Source organism: Sapajus apella, unplaced genomic scaffold (assembly GCF_009761245.1).
Source record: "Sapajus apella isolate SASKATOON/1434 unplaced genomic scaffold, GSC_monkey_1.0 scaffold114, whole genome shotgun sequence".
Taxonomy (NCBI): Eukaryota; Metazoa; Chordata; class Mammalia; order Primates; family Cebidae; genus Sapajus; species Sapajus apella.
In genome coordinates, this window is record NW_022437054.1 from 5,568,572 (window position 1) to 5,585,428 (window position 16,857).

General features: G+C 36.5%; 1 protein-coding gene across 5 annotated transcripts in view; it reads right to left on the bottom strand.

The window, feature by feature from the left end:
* The window catches only part of ZMYM2 (zinc finger MYM-type containing 2), a 123,041-nt gene that overhangs the window by 18,375 nt on the left and 87,809 nt on the right, over positions 1–16,857 (bottom strand). For all 5 annotated transcript variants that reach the window (XM_032260144.1, XM_032260146.1, XM_032260145.1 and 2 more), the window contains 8 exons: positions 15,911–16,076; positions 15,229–15,263; positions 7,945–8,074; positions 7,089–7,204; positions 5,739–5,910; positions 4,045–4,170; positions 2,650–2,744; positions 340–508 (listed from right to left, as the gene is read on the bottom strand). In XM_032260144.1, the coding sequence (XP_032116035.1) occupies positions 340–508; positions 2,650–2,744; positions 4,045–4,170; positions 5,739–5,910; positions 7,089–7,204; positions 7,945–8,074; positions 15,229–15,263; positions 15,911–16,076 (1,009 nt within the window). The remainder of the gene's footprint in view (positions 1–339; positions 509–2,649; positions 2,745–4,044; positions 4,171–5,738; positions 5,911–7,088; positions 7,205–7,944; positions 8,075–15,228; positions 15,264–15,910; positions 16,077–16,857) is intronic.

A 16,857-nucleotide genomic window follows, 5' to 3' on the forward strand; every position in this document is an offset into this window, starting at 1 on the left:
CCAGGCTGGAAAGCAGTGGTGCAATCTCGGCTTACTGCAACCTCTGCCTCCTGGGTTCAAGCCATTCTCTTGCCTCAGCCTCCCGAGTAGCTGGAACTACAGGTGCATGCCACCACACCCACTTAACTTTTGTATTTTTAGTAGAGACAGGGTTTCATCATGTTGGCCAGGATGGGCTTCATCTCCTACCCTCGTGACCCACCCGCCACGGCCTCCCAAAGTGCTGGTTACAGGCGTGAGCCACTGCACCCAGCCTACGTATTTTAAATTTAAAGGTACACAATAACAGAAATCTTGATGTTAAATAGGACTTAGGAGAAACAAGATTAAAACACTTACGAGATTTTAACTCATCTAATACCAGAAGATCTTCATCAAGTTGCCTAGTTTTGACCCAGTGTTTCCAAGCGTTTACGCCATATGTATATTTGAAAGGAAAGCTGCATTCTGAATTGTCTGAACTATCATCATGAGACTGGTATCCTGATACAGCCTTTCTCTTGGCTCCCTATTAGTGAAAAAACACCACAGTAATGTCTTTTTTAAAGCCTACATTATTTCATTACTTTATAGAAGCCATCTCTCAACAAAGGCAAATTAGATTCAATCCCTGAACAACATGGGTTTAAACTGTAGGGGTCTACTTCAACACACACGTTTTTCTATATGCCTGCCTCTCCTACCTCCTTCCACCTCTTCCAATTGAGCCATCTGATACAGCAAGACCAACCTTCCTCTTCCTCCTCAGCCTACTAAACATGAAAACAATGAGGATCATCTATTTCACTTAATGAATCGTAAATATATCTTCTCTCTCTTATGATTTTCTTGGTAACATTCTTTTCTCTAGCTAACTTTATTATAAAAATACAGTATGTAACATATAAAATAATGTTAATCAACTGTTATCTGCAAGGCTTCCCATCAACAGTAGGCTACTAGTAGTTAGCTTTTTAGGGAGTCAAAGTAATATATGAATTTTTGACTGTGCAAGGGGGCTCAGTGAACAGTAGGCTACTAGTGGTTAACTTTTTAGGGAGTCAAAAGTTACACACAAATTTTTGACTATGCAGGGGGGATGAGCACCCCAACCACTGCATTGTAGAAGGGTCATTTGTAATTAAAAATATAGTTATTTGTTTAATCTGTCATGAAATTAGAAAAGAAAAAAATGAAATATAGGTAGGTATTTGCTTAGAACTGACTGGTATTCCTGAATCTGACAACAGTTACCTATAACACTTCAGGAAATATGATGTTTTCACATAGATCACTTTGTGCAACAAAATCATATTAAATTCTGCAGTAAGAGTCACCAATAATGAGAAAATAAATATAAGACAATTCATAAACTAACAATCTAAGTATTACTGTAACAGAGAAATTGAAGAACTTTTCAACAACTCCATCTTATAAAGAATGACATTCCTTTTCACTTTATTTTATTTTATTATTTTTGAGACAGGGACTCGCTCTGCCGCCCATGCTAGAGTTTTGTCATCATGGTATCTCCCTTGCCAGGTAAGTATCCATGCTTGAGTTTTGTTTTGTTTGAGGCAAGGTCTCACTTTGTCGCCCAAGCTGGAGTACAGTGGCATGATCAGAGTTCACTGCAACCTCAATCCTCTTCCTGAGTAGCTGGGACTACAGGCACATGCCACCATGCCTGGCTAATTTTTATTTTTTATTTTTTTGTTGAGACAAGAGGTCTCACTATGTTGCCCAGGTTGGTCTCAAACTCCTGGGCTCCAGCAATCCTCCCACTTCAGTCTTCCAAAGGCTGGATTATAGGTGCCACTCTAGTCTGGTCCCCTTTTCACTTTCCTGATAATACTGTTTATGATGCAAAAGTTTCTAATTTGGATGTAGTCCAATTTATTTATTTATTTTTCCTTTTTTCCCCCTGTGCTTTTGGTATCTTACCTAAGAAACTGCCTAAAATAAGGCCAGGAAGATTTAGGCCTATGTTTTCTTCTAAGAGTTTTATATTTTTAGCTTTTACATTTAGGTCTACGGCTCATTTTAACTTTTGTGTTTGGTGTCAAGCAGGAGTTCACCTTCATTCTACTGCAAGTACTACTCCCTTTTCAGGCTTTTTCTTTTGGGAAAATTTTTGAACGCTATCTTTCTTAAAGTATTTTTAAAACGTGCTTTATATGTTGGAAGTCAGAGACAGAAAGTTGACAGAATATTAAAACAATTACACTTGTTAATGCATGTAGATTTGGTCTACCCGAATGATCAAACTGTCCAACATTTCTTTCTGTGTGTGTTGGTATGCCTAGAAGAGACCAGATATAATAAACTGTGTACTTCAACTTCACTGATAAATCTCATTAGAAATAATGGTGGAAAAAACAGCTCCCTAGAAAACAGTCTAAATTCTTGTCAAAGAATTGAACTTACTACTTGAGCAACTATTTTCTATTTCTGACTTTGTACCAAGACAGTTTAGTTGAGGTTAATAACTCTGAGATATTTTTATTACTTGGAAATAGGTTACTTCTTAAATTCTTTTCCAACCTAGAAAACAACAAAATATGTTCCCATATTCTCAGGCACACTAAAAGACCACTGTATCCTTCTCTGCCTATAGATATTGCTATATAGGATATTAAGTGAATGCAAGAATATTATTAAATTTTGTACCTTTTTTTTAGATCGAGGTCTGGGCTGTTCCTCATATTCTTCACCAAAAACAGGTGGTAATAAAAATTCATTTTCCATATCAAGTTCCTCAGCAGCTGACAACCAAATCAGAGCTTTTATTTTAAATGTAATGGCACAGGCTTATGTTACATAAACACAGCCAACAAAGAATTAATCACAGAATATAAACCAGCATTCACACATGGGGACATTCTGGGCTGGGCTGGGGAGTAAATGACTTGTACCTAACAAGGTCTGTAAATTTGACAAACCAAGTTCAAACTCCTAAAAACATATGTAAAATGAATATAAACACAGAATTTTCATGAAAATGTGTATCAGAAAAATTACTATAGTCTGAAGTTCAGTGATAAGATCTAAATGGTCTCAGTACAAATCTGATTCAATCCATTAAATGTTTTTCCTAAAAATAAATGTTTTACATTCTACTCAGTGTGCTCATTAGCCATCCATGGATTAAGAAAATAATGAAAAATGGGACACATTTATTTCACAAAAGACCCGAAAAATAATTTTTTCTTTGAAGGTAATTTAATTTTCAAAAGGATCTTAAAAAATGCACTCTCTCTATATATATATGTATATGTGTGTGTGTGTGTGTGTGTATGTGTGTGTGTGTGTGTGTGTGTGTATATATATATATAATTTTTTTTTTTTGAGACAGAGTTTCATTCCTATTGCCCAGGTTGGAGTGCAATGGTACAGTCTCGACTCACTGCAACCTCCACATTCCGGGTTCAAGTAATTCTGCCTCAGCCTCTGAAGTAGCTGGGATTACAGGTGCCCACCACCACATTCAGCTAATTTTTGTATTTTTAGTACAGACAGGGTTTCACCATGTTGGCCAGGCTGATCTCAAACTCCTGACCTCAGGTGATCCGCCCACATTGGCCTCCCAAAGTGCTGGGATTACAGGTGTGATCCACAGTGCCCAGAAGCTAACAATATTTTAAAATTAAAAAGGACACAAACACTTCTTTATTTTTTTTTTTTTTTGGTATAGGGTCTCACTTTGCCACCCAAGCTGGAGTGCAGTGGCACGATCTTGGCTTACTGCAACCTCCACCTCCTGGGCTCAAGCAATCCTCCTGCCTCAGCCTCCTGAGTAGCTGGGATAACAGGCATGCACCACCAAGCCTGGCTACATTTTATATTTTTAGTAAAGATGGGGTTTCATTATGTTGCCCAGGCTGGCCTTGAACTCCTGGGCTCAAAGTGATCTCATTCCAGAAGTTAACTGTTAAGGTGGGTTTAAACAACAACAACAAAATACGAACATTGCTAAAAGACAATGACACAAACATTAAATGGTAAATGATCATAACCACAGTTGACTTTATAACTAAATTCTATAGTCATAAAGGTTTTGAGTACCTCTGGGAAAATCTATTTCGATATCCAAATCTGGTTCGTATGGTACATCAGGCATGCTGGACTGTGTCTCTGGGTCAGAGTTCTTCAAAAGATCTGAACCAATTATATCTGTTTCAATAATTACACCTGAAATCAATCCATAATATCATTAGAAATCAAAATAGAAAACCCCGATGGTATCTGTATTTAATCTGGCAAAAGGAAATCATTTAATTTTAAATGCAATGTTAAAAAAAATACATACAATGTCACAAAAGGGCATATTATATATAAAACTATCTCAAAATGTAAACTACTATAAACCTCATAATTAATCACAAGTATATGAAAACTTTTAATTCTATACATTTTACAGGAAGACTCCCTTCAAAAGTTAATAGGTATGCTTTGATAGTAAAACAACTTCAACATGTAAAGCATTTCTAAAAGCAACTTTTTGTCAAAAAATAAACTAATGAGGGCAGACAACTGTAGTTTTCAATACTCTTTGAATTTTGACCTAGGTTTCTCAAATCATTCAATATACGCTTATTAACAACTCCTTTTGATGGTTTGATCAGTTGCTTTCAAGTGTTTTTGTGTTGTAATCATGGTAAGAAACGCATTTTATCCAACACATACCACAAGGTGATGGCAGGGAACAGAAAGACATCTGGATATACACTGGTTTCACAAAATAATACCCTTTCTATGACGGATTCACATTGTAATTTTTTTACACTGTTCCATTTTGGGTTTTTTCCTTTTCTTAAAAACACTGGTTGCAACCCACTAAATTACTTTCACAACTCCTTACCACAGTGCTTCAAAAAACCTATCTCATTATGAAATCCAGAGAAAATTATAGGATTTTGCTTGTCCTTTAGTGTAAGGGTAAGAATTAGCTCAAGGTTGAAATAGGGCTCTGGGTATCACCAGAGGGCTAAGGGTAGAAAATAAATATTCTAAGTGACTTAGAACCATCCGCAACACACTCATCATGTTATACCATGTAACACAAGCACTGCCCTAACAGAGGTTAAGATAAACTCAGTTTAGATAATGCAAACTATTTTATTAGTATAAGCAATAAAAGAAAACTGGGGGTGTGGTGACTCACACCTGTAATCCCAGCACTTTGGGAGGCAGGCAGATCACCTAAGTTTGAGATCAGCCCGGCCAACATGGTGAAACTCTGTCTCTACAAAAATTAGCTGGGCACAGTGGCATGCGCCTGTAATCCCAGCTACTCAGGAGGCTGAGGAAGGAGAATCACTTGAACCCAGGAGGCAGAGATCTTAGTGAGCCAAGATCATGCTATTGCACTCCAGCCTGCGCTACAGGACAAGAGTCCATCTCAAAAAAATAAAAAAAAAAAAAACTAGAGATGAACTTTGATCACTATTAGAGTCCATTACAAGTTATTATAGTTTTGTATTCCACTGACAGGAATAATTCTAAGTTGATTTTATGGGTCAAATCCTGCTTAAAACAGAGCCCAAGGACCAAATTCCTGCTTTGGATATTCTGTCTGAGGGCACCCGGCTAAATATAGTGTAGATCTCTTAATATAGAATATATTTTTGTTCCAATGCTTTCCTTCGCCCCCACAACAAGTTGAAACACAATGATATGCCCTGGAAAGTACTGTAAAAATACTTATAAATAACCAATGGTAACACTTATTTGCAAGGTATAACATAGTGTAGGCTCACTGTTGATGTTGGTAGTCTCTGTTTTCCCCTCATCTTCACTCATCATATCTGTTATTGAGAGCAACTCTGTATCAAGAGGATCTGAAGAAACCTTGCTTTTGAGCTCCTCAATTGCTGCAGGAATCTTCTCACTGCTGTCCAATGGAGCAGGCAGAAAAACAGGAACTGGCACCTAAGTAACCAAAGCATTTTGAGTTAGGTTTATTAAACATTAAAAGATATTTTTCCAAATTAAAAATTACTCTGACACATGATCTACTTTATAATATCACACTGGATAAAAGCTTTGAAAAAAACGCATACAAAACTAAGATGTCAACTGTGACAAGAAAGCCTAGAATACAAACATCTACTTTTTGGCATAAAAATTAAACAAAAGGAATTTTTGAAGTATTTCTGTCCCCCAGGGGACTATAATAGCCAACTCCTGATACAGTGTTCTAAGTACTGCAAGTGATTTGGGATGAAATATTATTTTATATAAAATTCTGTGTTTCAGTTCTAAACCTTATGGCTTCACAAATATTTCTATAGAAAATGAGCCCAAATATAAAACTTAATATGTATAGAGCAGACGCAGACATCTGTGAAATGTCACTCTCCAGGATGAACATACACGTACTTAAACACAAAGCACTCAATCATGACAACAGAGATTCAACCAAATCTAAGTTAACTGCTGAAGAAAGGTAAAGATGGTTTTATCAGCTTCACTAAACTAGTAACTGCAACTAGAGTTATCCTCAGTGTTTAAAGGGGATTGGTTCCAGGACCACCCATGGAAAGATACCAGAGTCTATGCATACTCTAGTCCCACACCCTTACAACCAGCCTTCTACACAGATTTCACATCCTTAAATGCTCTATTTTCTTTTCTTTTCTTTTTTTGAGACAGGGACTTGCTCAGTAGCCCAGGCTGGAGTGCAGTGGTGCAATCACGGCTCATTGCAGCCTCCATCTTCCAAGCTCAAGCAATCCTCCTACCTCAGCCTCTCAAGTAGCTGGAACCAGTATGTGCCACCATGCATGGCTAACTTTTGTATTTTTAGTAGAGATGGGGTTTCACCATGTTGCCTGGGTTGGTCTTGAACTCCTGGGCTGATGATATGCCTACCTTGACCTCCCAAAGTGCTGGGATTACAGGCAGAATACTGTATTTTTAGTCTGTGTTTGGTCACTGATGTGTAACCTGCCAAAACGTAGGGCTGCCCAGATTTATTGGGAAAAAAAACCCCACATATGTGGATGTATGGAGTTCAAACTCTTGTTGTTCAAGGGTCAACTGTCCATTGTTTTCCCAACTGTGCCTGCTAAATCTCAAAATGAAAAAGAACTTAAAATGTGACTTACAGGAACAGGAACTGTAGTAGGAACAGGAATATTCTGACTGTACATGTGCATAGGAACTGGGATATACACAGGCACAGGGATAGGCACTGGAACATATTCTGTCTTCCAAGTATCATCTAAAAACACAAAACACATTAAAGGAGCAATGTTAACTAACACTTATATACAGGTCCTCAATGTTAAAATAACTTGATAAAGAAAAATTTAACTACCTCAGTACCTTTTTTTTTTTTTTTTTTTAATTCCCAGTTTTTACAAGTTAGGTAACTTAAAATGAATAGGACAGAAAAGAAACAGCTGTTCCAACTTACAGAGAATACAAATAAAATTTAAGGATTTTTTTTAAGAAAGAAAGTATCTGTTAAAAACACTATATAGTTTCAGATATCCTACCACGCTGTCCTCAACAACCTCCCCAAAGGCTTATTTAATCAAATAATTAGAATAAAGACAACACTGTAATTTGATTTAAAAAAAAAATACATACTTGAATGATTTCATCTCATTCTGACAGGAAGGAAACAGAATTGTTACCATTACAGACCACATGTAAAGATGATTTTCTCAGAGGAAGCGCTATAATTTTAGTAGTCTTAGCCCCAAGGAAATTTTTGATATAGTATTTTTTCATTTTTGACATAATTTGTATTCTAGGCTTTTATCAGAGATTGATCATAAATAATTTAAAATGAGATGCTGTATTCTCCAGGTAATATTTAAAATTAGGTAAGCAAAATTAACAGAAAATGACAAATTGACCAAACAAATGTATCCTGGAGGCTGTCATTCAAGAAAAGCATGTATTTCATTAGGTGATATGAAAGTATGTGGAAGCAGTCACACTGTGCTAAGTTACCTGTCTGACAAGATTTGGTCTGCATGTGAGGTTTACAGTAAGTAGCTTTTGTCATCGTTAAAGGTTTGCAAAGAACTGCTTTGTTCTTCATCTCTTTGTTAGGTGTTGGAGAAGGCGGTGGTGCTGAACCCTATGGAGAAGCAAAGAGAAACATTTTTATTTTTATGCCTAATTTCAATACTTCCTGATAAAGGATTTTCAGTCTGAAGAAGGGAACATACAAAAGCAGAAGAGGATAACCAAATTATGTTATCACTGCTATGTTCACCACAGTCTTAATCTATAAGGATCACTGTGATCTATCCTACTAGCAAAGTGGTAGCGATATTCATTCTATAGATTTATATCACCTTCAAAGGATAACATCAGAATGATTTTAGAAAAATATAAAAAGACAATCTCACTTTTAAGTACAAAATCAAGGTTGTAAACCTGAACTATGAAAATACTTGGGCTCTTTTTAATTTATTTCAGAAAAAGATCTTACAGTTATTATGGCTATCTGATACTCTAGCTCCCTCTGCTGGATAAATGGCTTTAAATATGATTATAAATTTGAAAAGAAAAATGAAAGCAATTACCAAAGGTATTCTCCAACTTTAAGTTGTATATTTCCTGTGGCCCCGCAACTGGAATTTCTGGAACCTATCCTACAGACAGTCTCTCAGATATTTCACACCAAGTTCACTTTAGCATTATTTGCATTGCAAACAAAACCAAAAACCACATAAATAAAATCTGAAATAAGTGGAAGATATGAGCATAATGTATGAAAAGGTAAGGTACTCTCCACATCACTTACTAATATGGAGAAAATGTAGGTACATAATTTGGAATAGTTGTGTTCTATACAGTGGAGACTACTGTAGTGGTTTAGTAGTCAAACAATGACTACTGAACCACTGCTGCAATGGGAAATACAGGATTAGGTTCCTGTGAGCCTCTGGTCACAATGTTTTCATCAACTGACCAATACATAATTTTGTTAAAGATCCTTTATACAGTATTTCTTAAAAACAATATTTCATTACAGCATTTTTGTGTAATTTACTGTACTGAGATCAATTCATACACAGTACAGATACAATACAGCATATGAATACCGTACAGCACTCACACAGCACACGCATACTGTACAGTACTCCATACACACATTATACAGTACAACACTGTGAACACATTTACTGTACCTTTATGCAAATAAGTCCTAAAAAATATTAAATAAAAATTAAGCATTCAAAGGTTTACAAAAGCAGGCGGGGTGCACTGGCTCACGTCTGTAATCCCAAACATTGGGAGGCTGAGACAGGTGGATCACATAAGGTCAGGAGTTCAAGACCAGCCTGGCCAACATGGTGAAACCTCATCTCTATTAAAAATACAAAAAAAAAATTAGCCAGGCATGGTGGCACCCACCTCTAGTCCCAGCTATTCTAGAGGCTGAGGCAGGGGAATCACTTGAACCTGGGAGGCGGAGGTTGCAATAAGCTCAGATCATGCCACTGCACTCCAGCCTGGGTGACAGAGTGAGACTTCATCTCAAAAACAAAACAAAGCAAACAAACAAAACAAAACAGACATTAAAATTTCACTGTGGATGGGGCTGCAGAATGTGTGATGAGGCAGTGCACTGTGTAGTCTGAGCTCTCAACCTTGGTGTGCCCCATGAAAACTGAGGTCGGTAGAACTGGCTCTTGTGCCTTGTTGACAATGTCAGTGATTTTCTTACCCAAGGTGGCTCTAAAAATTGTGTCGGCCTTGGCAGCTTAGCTTTTAACCTCCAATCTTTTAAGCATCTCAAGGCATGTTCTCAGTAATGCTTAAATTTGAGAATGTGCTTGAGCAAAGCACATTTTTCTGTTTTGTGTCTTTTTCCCAAGATAGAATTCCATTCTGATATCACTTTCCTTCATATTACCAAAGGCTTCTCTGCTCATTTGCTGTGTGATGCACCTTCTGTTTTCAACACTGTTCTTTATAATTTCTTTAACATCTTTTCAGTCTGAGCAAACATTTTCCCAACTTATCAATAGCCTGCTTGATACTGCCCCCAGGCTCTGTCACCATAATCAAGAAGCTGCATATTATGACTGCTTCCAGGAGTCTATCCATGGTGGCTTCCTTGTTGGCAGTGAGAACCTCACATGCCTTGTTACAAAGCTCCCTCATGTGGTGCACTGTGAAACCCTTTAGTATGCCCTGAGGAGCTGGAGAATATACAGTGTTTGGGGGCACAAAAAGAACACCTACATTGGGGCAGGCACTTTCAAATTCTTCATAGCAATGAACTGGGGCATTATCCAGTAATAAAACTTTGAAGCCTAAGTTTTCACCCTAGAGATGGTGTTCAACTTCTAGGATGGAGCAGCAGAACCAATCCCAGAATATTCTGAGCACAATCCATGCTTTTTTTTCCCACCTCCAATGGAAATGATATATGCTTCACATTTTTCCCTGGCAATTGCTCATGAACTTTGAGCTCTATATATCATTAGGGGTTTGCATTAAAAGTGCCCTTGGCATTGGTATACAGTAACGACGTTGTACTCTCTTTGAATGAATTAAGGCCAAGGGCATTTCACAGGTTCATATGTCAATGACCTTGTAAAAAAATAAGCCGGTCTCATTAGTGCTGAAAACTAGCTCTTTCATATAACCTTTTTCCTGTATAACACTTAGCAGGTGTTTTACCATAGCATCTTAATCTGCAAAACTCACCTCACCTTCAAGATTAACATTTTTCATGCTACACTGCCTTAAAATGTGTGAGCCAGCCAGCACTAGTCAAGAAGGGTCTAACATTTTCCTAACCTTGAATAACCTGTTATGAGGTGAAAGTTGTTCAATATGCTTAAATAAAAAATTATTGGTCATAATCTCATGAATCCACAAGTTTAGTCATTATTCTATCTTTTCCTTAGCTTCACTACAAACTAGAGGATGTTACTATAGCATTTGTAGTGGCCTCATGTAAAGACTGGCAAATTTCCTCTTCCTTTTTCTAGACGTACTGTAATGTTGATTCATTAATACTGAATTCACACCAAGAACATTATAACTTCATGCCTAAATGAAACCTTTCTAACAGTATTTTCTCCACAAGGTGCATCAGAACTTTCTTGCTCTTAGTGACACTAGAAAGCACTTCAACACCACACTTGCTGGCCCTTCTAAACAACAAAAATCATCAACAAAAAAACACAAAAATGCAAACAACAACAATAAAACACCCTGACACTAATTAGACTAAGAAAAGGACACTTGTTTATAGTATGAGAGCTGAAACAAAAAAGGCACAGCATTGCTTTGTTCTACCTCAACTGGGAACATGCACATTGGGTGACTCAAATTTTTCACCATTTTGCACATCTGCAAATGTCTGTGAAAACACCTCAAGTATTGATCATCAGTATTTTGGTGGATAGACAAATTTGAAATCCATGAATGAGGACTGACTGTACAATCATCCCTCTGTATATGTGGAGGATTGGTTCTAATCCACCAATGCCCCTCCCTTACTCCCCATACCAGAAGCTGTGCATACACAACTCCTACAGTCAGCCTTCGTAGAACCCACCTATATGACAAGTCTAGCCTCAAATTCGCATCCTAAAAATCCTGTATTTTCCATCCAAGTTTGGTTGAAAAACAAAAACAAAACAAAAAAACCCATGCGGAAGTGGACCAATGTAGTTCAAATCCATGATGTTCAAGGGTCAACATTACTTAAAGCTACTGCTGTGTGACATCAGGCAAGTCACTCAATCTCTTATGCCTCAATTTCCACCACTGTATAATGGAGAGAATAACTTAGCAAACAGTATCTGTTACATACCAGGCATTATGTAAGCGGGGTCTGAACTAGCAAGTATCTTATACCCCAGAAGAGAGAATTCAAAGTCATAGATGTCCTGGGATTGCTCAATGTTGCGCTTCTTACCATTCCGCAATTACTACTTTATGTCAATTAACTATTCCATTTGGTGAAAATCTACACTTGAACCAAACTTATTTTTTAGGATGTTTTTCACTTTTTTAGTCAATAGGCAGGGTCCACAGTTATTTATGTATGCTGAAGTAGGACCCAAAAGAACAAAAATTATAATGAACAAAAGTTACCAACTGTTGAGTATTTGCTAGATGCCAGGGACAATGTAAAGCACCATATCTTGTTTCATCTTCCTAACACCACAAAAAGTAGGACTTTTTATCACCCCCATTTTAGATATGAAAAAACTGAGGCTCAGAAGTGATACAACCTGGCAAGAGGCACTGAGCTAAAAGTTCTGAAACCAGGATTCAAGTAAGAGTCATCTGATGTCACAGTTTATGTTCTTTACTATACATACTGCCTCTATGTGGTCTGGAACAAAACAGCCATCCCATGTTTAGTATTCATCCTGATGTGGGCACTATATTCATCTTGATTTTTCAAATAAAGAAACTCACACAAAGAACAGTGAAGTAACTTGTCCAACATTATACAGCTAAGCTCTCATCCTTTGACGTTTATGGGTGGAGAATCAGAAGATTCCAAAAGTTTACAAAGAAAAGATGAGAGAGGACTTTATATGACAAAACGCAACAATACAGGTATTCATCGACTTACGACCTATGCAACTTACGACCATTCGACTTTACGACCACAATCGCTAGCCACAACTGCTCCGCATCTGGCAGCGCAAATGTTGCCCAGCTGGGCGTACCACAGTGCAGACCAGCTTCTGGCAGCACTACCATCTCTGCGTGCACCATTTCAACTGTTATCCCAGACGCGGTACAGCAATTTGTGTTTTGTGTCTTGGATATTTTTCATCAAACCCCTCCCAATAAACTTCTTATACATTTCGAAGCAATGGACCCAAACATCGAATGATTCGCAAGGATTGAATGGATGGCGCAAGGTGTGTTTCGTCCGTATCGTGAAATTTATGAAAAAAAAAAAAGAAACATACAATTCAGACAAAGCTCACCATGTTTATGAAAAAACCAACTCCGGTAACCCCAACTGCTGCCTCAGATGACGATATCAACGATCCGCAGCCAAGCACCAGCAGCCAATAAAATGTTTCGAACATGTTTATATATTTTGATATGTTTTGCAATTTGGAAAATGTTTCCTATGGTATTTTTTACACCTGTATTTTGTATTTTTGTATGCACCTGTATTTTGTAATTTTGTATGTTTTGCAAATATTAAACCAGTTGTACTGGTAATGCAGTGTTTTACTTAAACCTGACGAATGTAAAAATCAGAAACAAAATGGTGTAGAGATGAAACAAATGGCATAAAACGAACAAAGAAAATTATGATACATAACAATGAAAGAAAATTATGATAAAATATGACTTAAAGATTTTTATAACATCATTTCACAGTACTGTACATATAGCCTATTCAACTTACGACCAAATCGTGTTACGACCGGTCTGTCAGAACCAATCGTGGTCGTAAGTCGAGCACTGGCTGTACTGCAATGGCAGCCTTACTTATCCTTCCCTATTAATAATGTTGCCTCTATCCCTCTGTCATACAGTTTGGCTCAAGTGGTGTAGGAGGAGAAAAATATTTAATATTGTGGTAGTAGAAAGGGTTTCTAGTCAAAGCACATACCTTTGAAACAAGGTTGATGAGTTGCTTTATACATATAAATATAAAATAGGGAGTAGTCACCTTTTATACCCTAAGCATGGATGAAAGTGTCTGGTATTACAATCAGATAATTCAGCTGAATACTTTACATACTTCTAAATTATCTGATTTTAAAATGCTACTTCCATAAGGAGGGGTACGGATGAGAAAATCAAGAAAAAAGTACTCTTACTTTTCTAGTGTTTTTTCCAACTATAAACATAAAAAATATGGAATAGAATAAATGTAAAAATACCAATTTTTCATCTATATCAGTTTTTCTCATTTCTGGTTACATATTAGAATCCTGAAGAACTTTTTTTTTTTTTTTTTTTTTGGAGACAAGAGTTTTACTCGTGTTGTCCAGGCTGGCGTGCAGTGTTGAGATCTTGGCTCACTGCAACCTCTGCCTCCCAGGTTCAAATGATTCTCCTGCCTCAGACTCCTGGGTAGCTGGGATTATAGGCACCTGCCACCATGCCCAGCTAATTTTTTTGTATTTTTAGTGGAGATTGGGTTTCACCATGTTGGCCAGGCTGGTCTTGAACCCCTGACCTGAGGTGATCCAACCACCTTGGCCTCCCAAAGTGCAGGGATTACAGGCGTGAGCCACCGCACCTGGCCATAACTTTTTAAAAATACAGAATTTCTGGGTAGAGCCCAAGCATTGGAAGGTTTTGAAAATTTGCCAGGTGACACTAATGAGTAGCCAGAGCTAGGAACCACTGATCTGTTCTTTTGTAACACAACAAGAACTAACCCAGAGACTTTACTGTGACGCCAATAAATGACTCCTAAAGAACTTCCCTCCGATAAGGATGCCAGAAATACCAGGACCCACCACTAGTGATTTCTGTAAGATGCGGCATGCCAAAGCCAGGCAGTGCCTTATCAATCTCCAGAGTGTGGCAAGAGCACTGCCTCTTTTCTTTAGTAGTCATTAGTAACATCAATGGCAATTTTCAACCTATAAACCTCTTAAAATGCTAACAAAAGTAGAATTTGATGCATTACGCCAAAAGAAAAATAAATTAAAAAGAGGAAAAAAATCCAGGATACATTGTGTATTTCCCAAATTTAAAAACTCTAAAATTGTAGCCACCAACATAGACCTTCAGATCTGTACTTGAAAAAACACACATAAAGCCATTAATAATCGGGCTCAGCCTATTCCTTCAGCTTCAGTTTCCATTATTCTACCAAAGATTGCCTTCATTAGAGCTTGGCTCTAATAAGTAGTTCTGCCAAATACACATGTACTTAGCACATACATTCTCCTACTTTTCACGCCTATCTGGCAATCTTCTGCTCAACTGTTTACAGTCGGCTTATTTGTACCTTTCAAAACAAATAGTCAGTCATTTCAAACACACTATTGCCACTGTCTCAAAGATGCATCTATTATGGGAACATCCGTCAACTTATCACTTATGTGTCTATTGCCCCACTGTGAGCAGACGCTATAATTAATTCTCCTTTATATTCTTTAGCATGCATGACAGTCTCTGGTATTAATAAAATTCAGCTGAACACTCCATTGTCCCAGTAAAGAAAAAAAAAAACACTATTATGACCACATTAAATTGGTGTAATTATTTTTTACCCCATATTATAAAAGTCACAATTTAGCACTCCATTTAAGCAATACTTACTGTCATTTTGGTTCGAGACGTCTGACAACCCTGATCTAAAAAACATAAAAAATTTAAAATAAGACAAATACACTTTCTTCAGAATTTTCTAAATCCCTATTTCTCATTAAATTTCACTAGCTTAAAATGTGACCAAAGAAAATGTTTTGGACTATTTTAAGGAAAGAATTTTAAATTTGTATAGAAAGCATAGAAATATAGAGGTAAATAAATGAAATTAATCCTTTTCTCCTTTTGCCCCCTCTGAAAGTATACACTGCTTTGGGGGAAATACTATTTTATATTCTTAGATTTATATCTTAAATGGTATATCTTTTTCTAAAAAAATCATTTAAAATTGCAGATGACAGATGACAGGTGGATGTCTATTCTTTTTAAAATTTTTGTTCTAATGTGCTGTTTAGCCTCTCCTCACTCTCAACTACACCTTGTTTTCTCAATTAGCATGAAATTTCAAAAAGACCAAAAAAAAAAAAAAAAAACACACACACAAAAAAACAAAAAGCAATACATCTATAGAAACAACATACAGGGTACTTCGACCCAGAGAATCTGTGTAATTTAAGTTGCTGTTAAACTATCTCTGAAATCAACTATTCATTATCAGTGGTTTGGATGCAAAACTACCTAAATAAAGACTGATGTACAGGGTTTTCGAGTTATCATGTAAATTACTACATACCATAATGTAAGTTTTCAGGTCCTTTCTGAGTTGTCATGTTGGGCTCATTTTGTTGACAGTAGAAACGCAGTAAGCAATGTTGATCACAGAAATGTTTCATTTCCCCACGCCACTGAACTCGCTCTTTAAGAGTTCCTTGAGATTTACAACAGTCACACCTTGCAGCCTTAATTTAAAAAGGAATATTTCAGACACTGCAAATTATTTTTGAAGATTTCTACAAGTTCATCAGTGATTATTGCCAAATGTGATAAAATCGTGACTGATAAGGAAAAAACAGAACTATAATATAAATCATTTATAAACAGTAAAATCTACAATAAGTAAAAGTGAAAAAAAAAAACAAAAGCAGCAATTTTTCTAATTGATGAAGTCCCATCCTATACTTACCAGAAGTCAAAGACCAGCATCACAAAGGTAGGGTAACTGAATAGATATTGGTAGACCAAATCAATGTATTTTAATGTTTTAAATAATTTTGAAGGCCATATATTTGTAGAATCATCTCCTACAATCATTATATTGAACATTATGAGTAATGAACAGATTTTCCAGGTTAGTTGTACAAGACAAAGGTAATTTTGAAGCAAGCTCTTATGATGGGAAATTTGTGGATGTTAACTTGAAATATTTCAGTTTTTCAACAGCTTAATATAAATCTGAAAAGCTTTAATACATTTATTTAATTTTAATAACAAGAACTTTCAGTTCATATTTTAAAATACTCAATGTTTAAATTTTCTGAAAGCCAATATATCTCTAAGACAAGCAATTTGACCCATATCTAGGAAAACAATCAGCCCAATGGTCCACAACTTAACTTGCAATACCAAAAAAGATACAAGAAAAACAAACTAAAATTCATAGAACTGTACTGTATTTTAGTGAATCAATAATCTTAAAACAGATTTTTGTTTTTTAGGTATCTTAATTTCCCTAGATTTTGC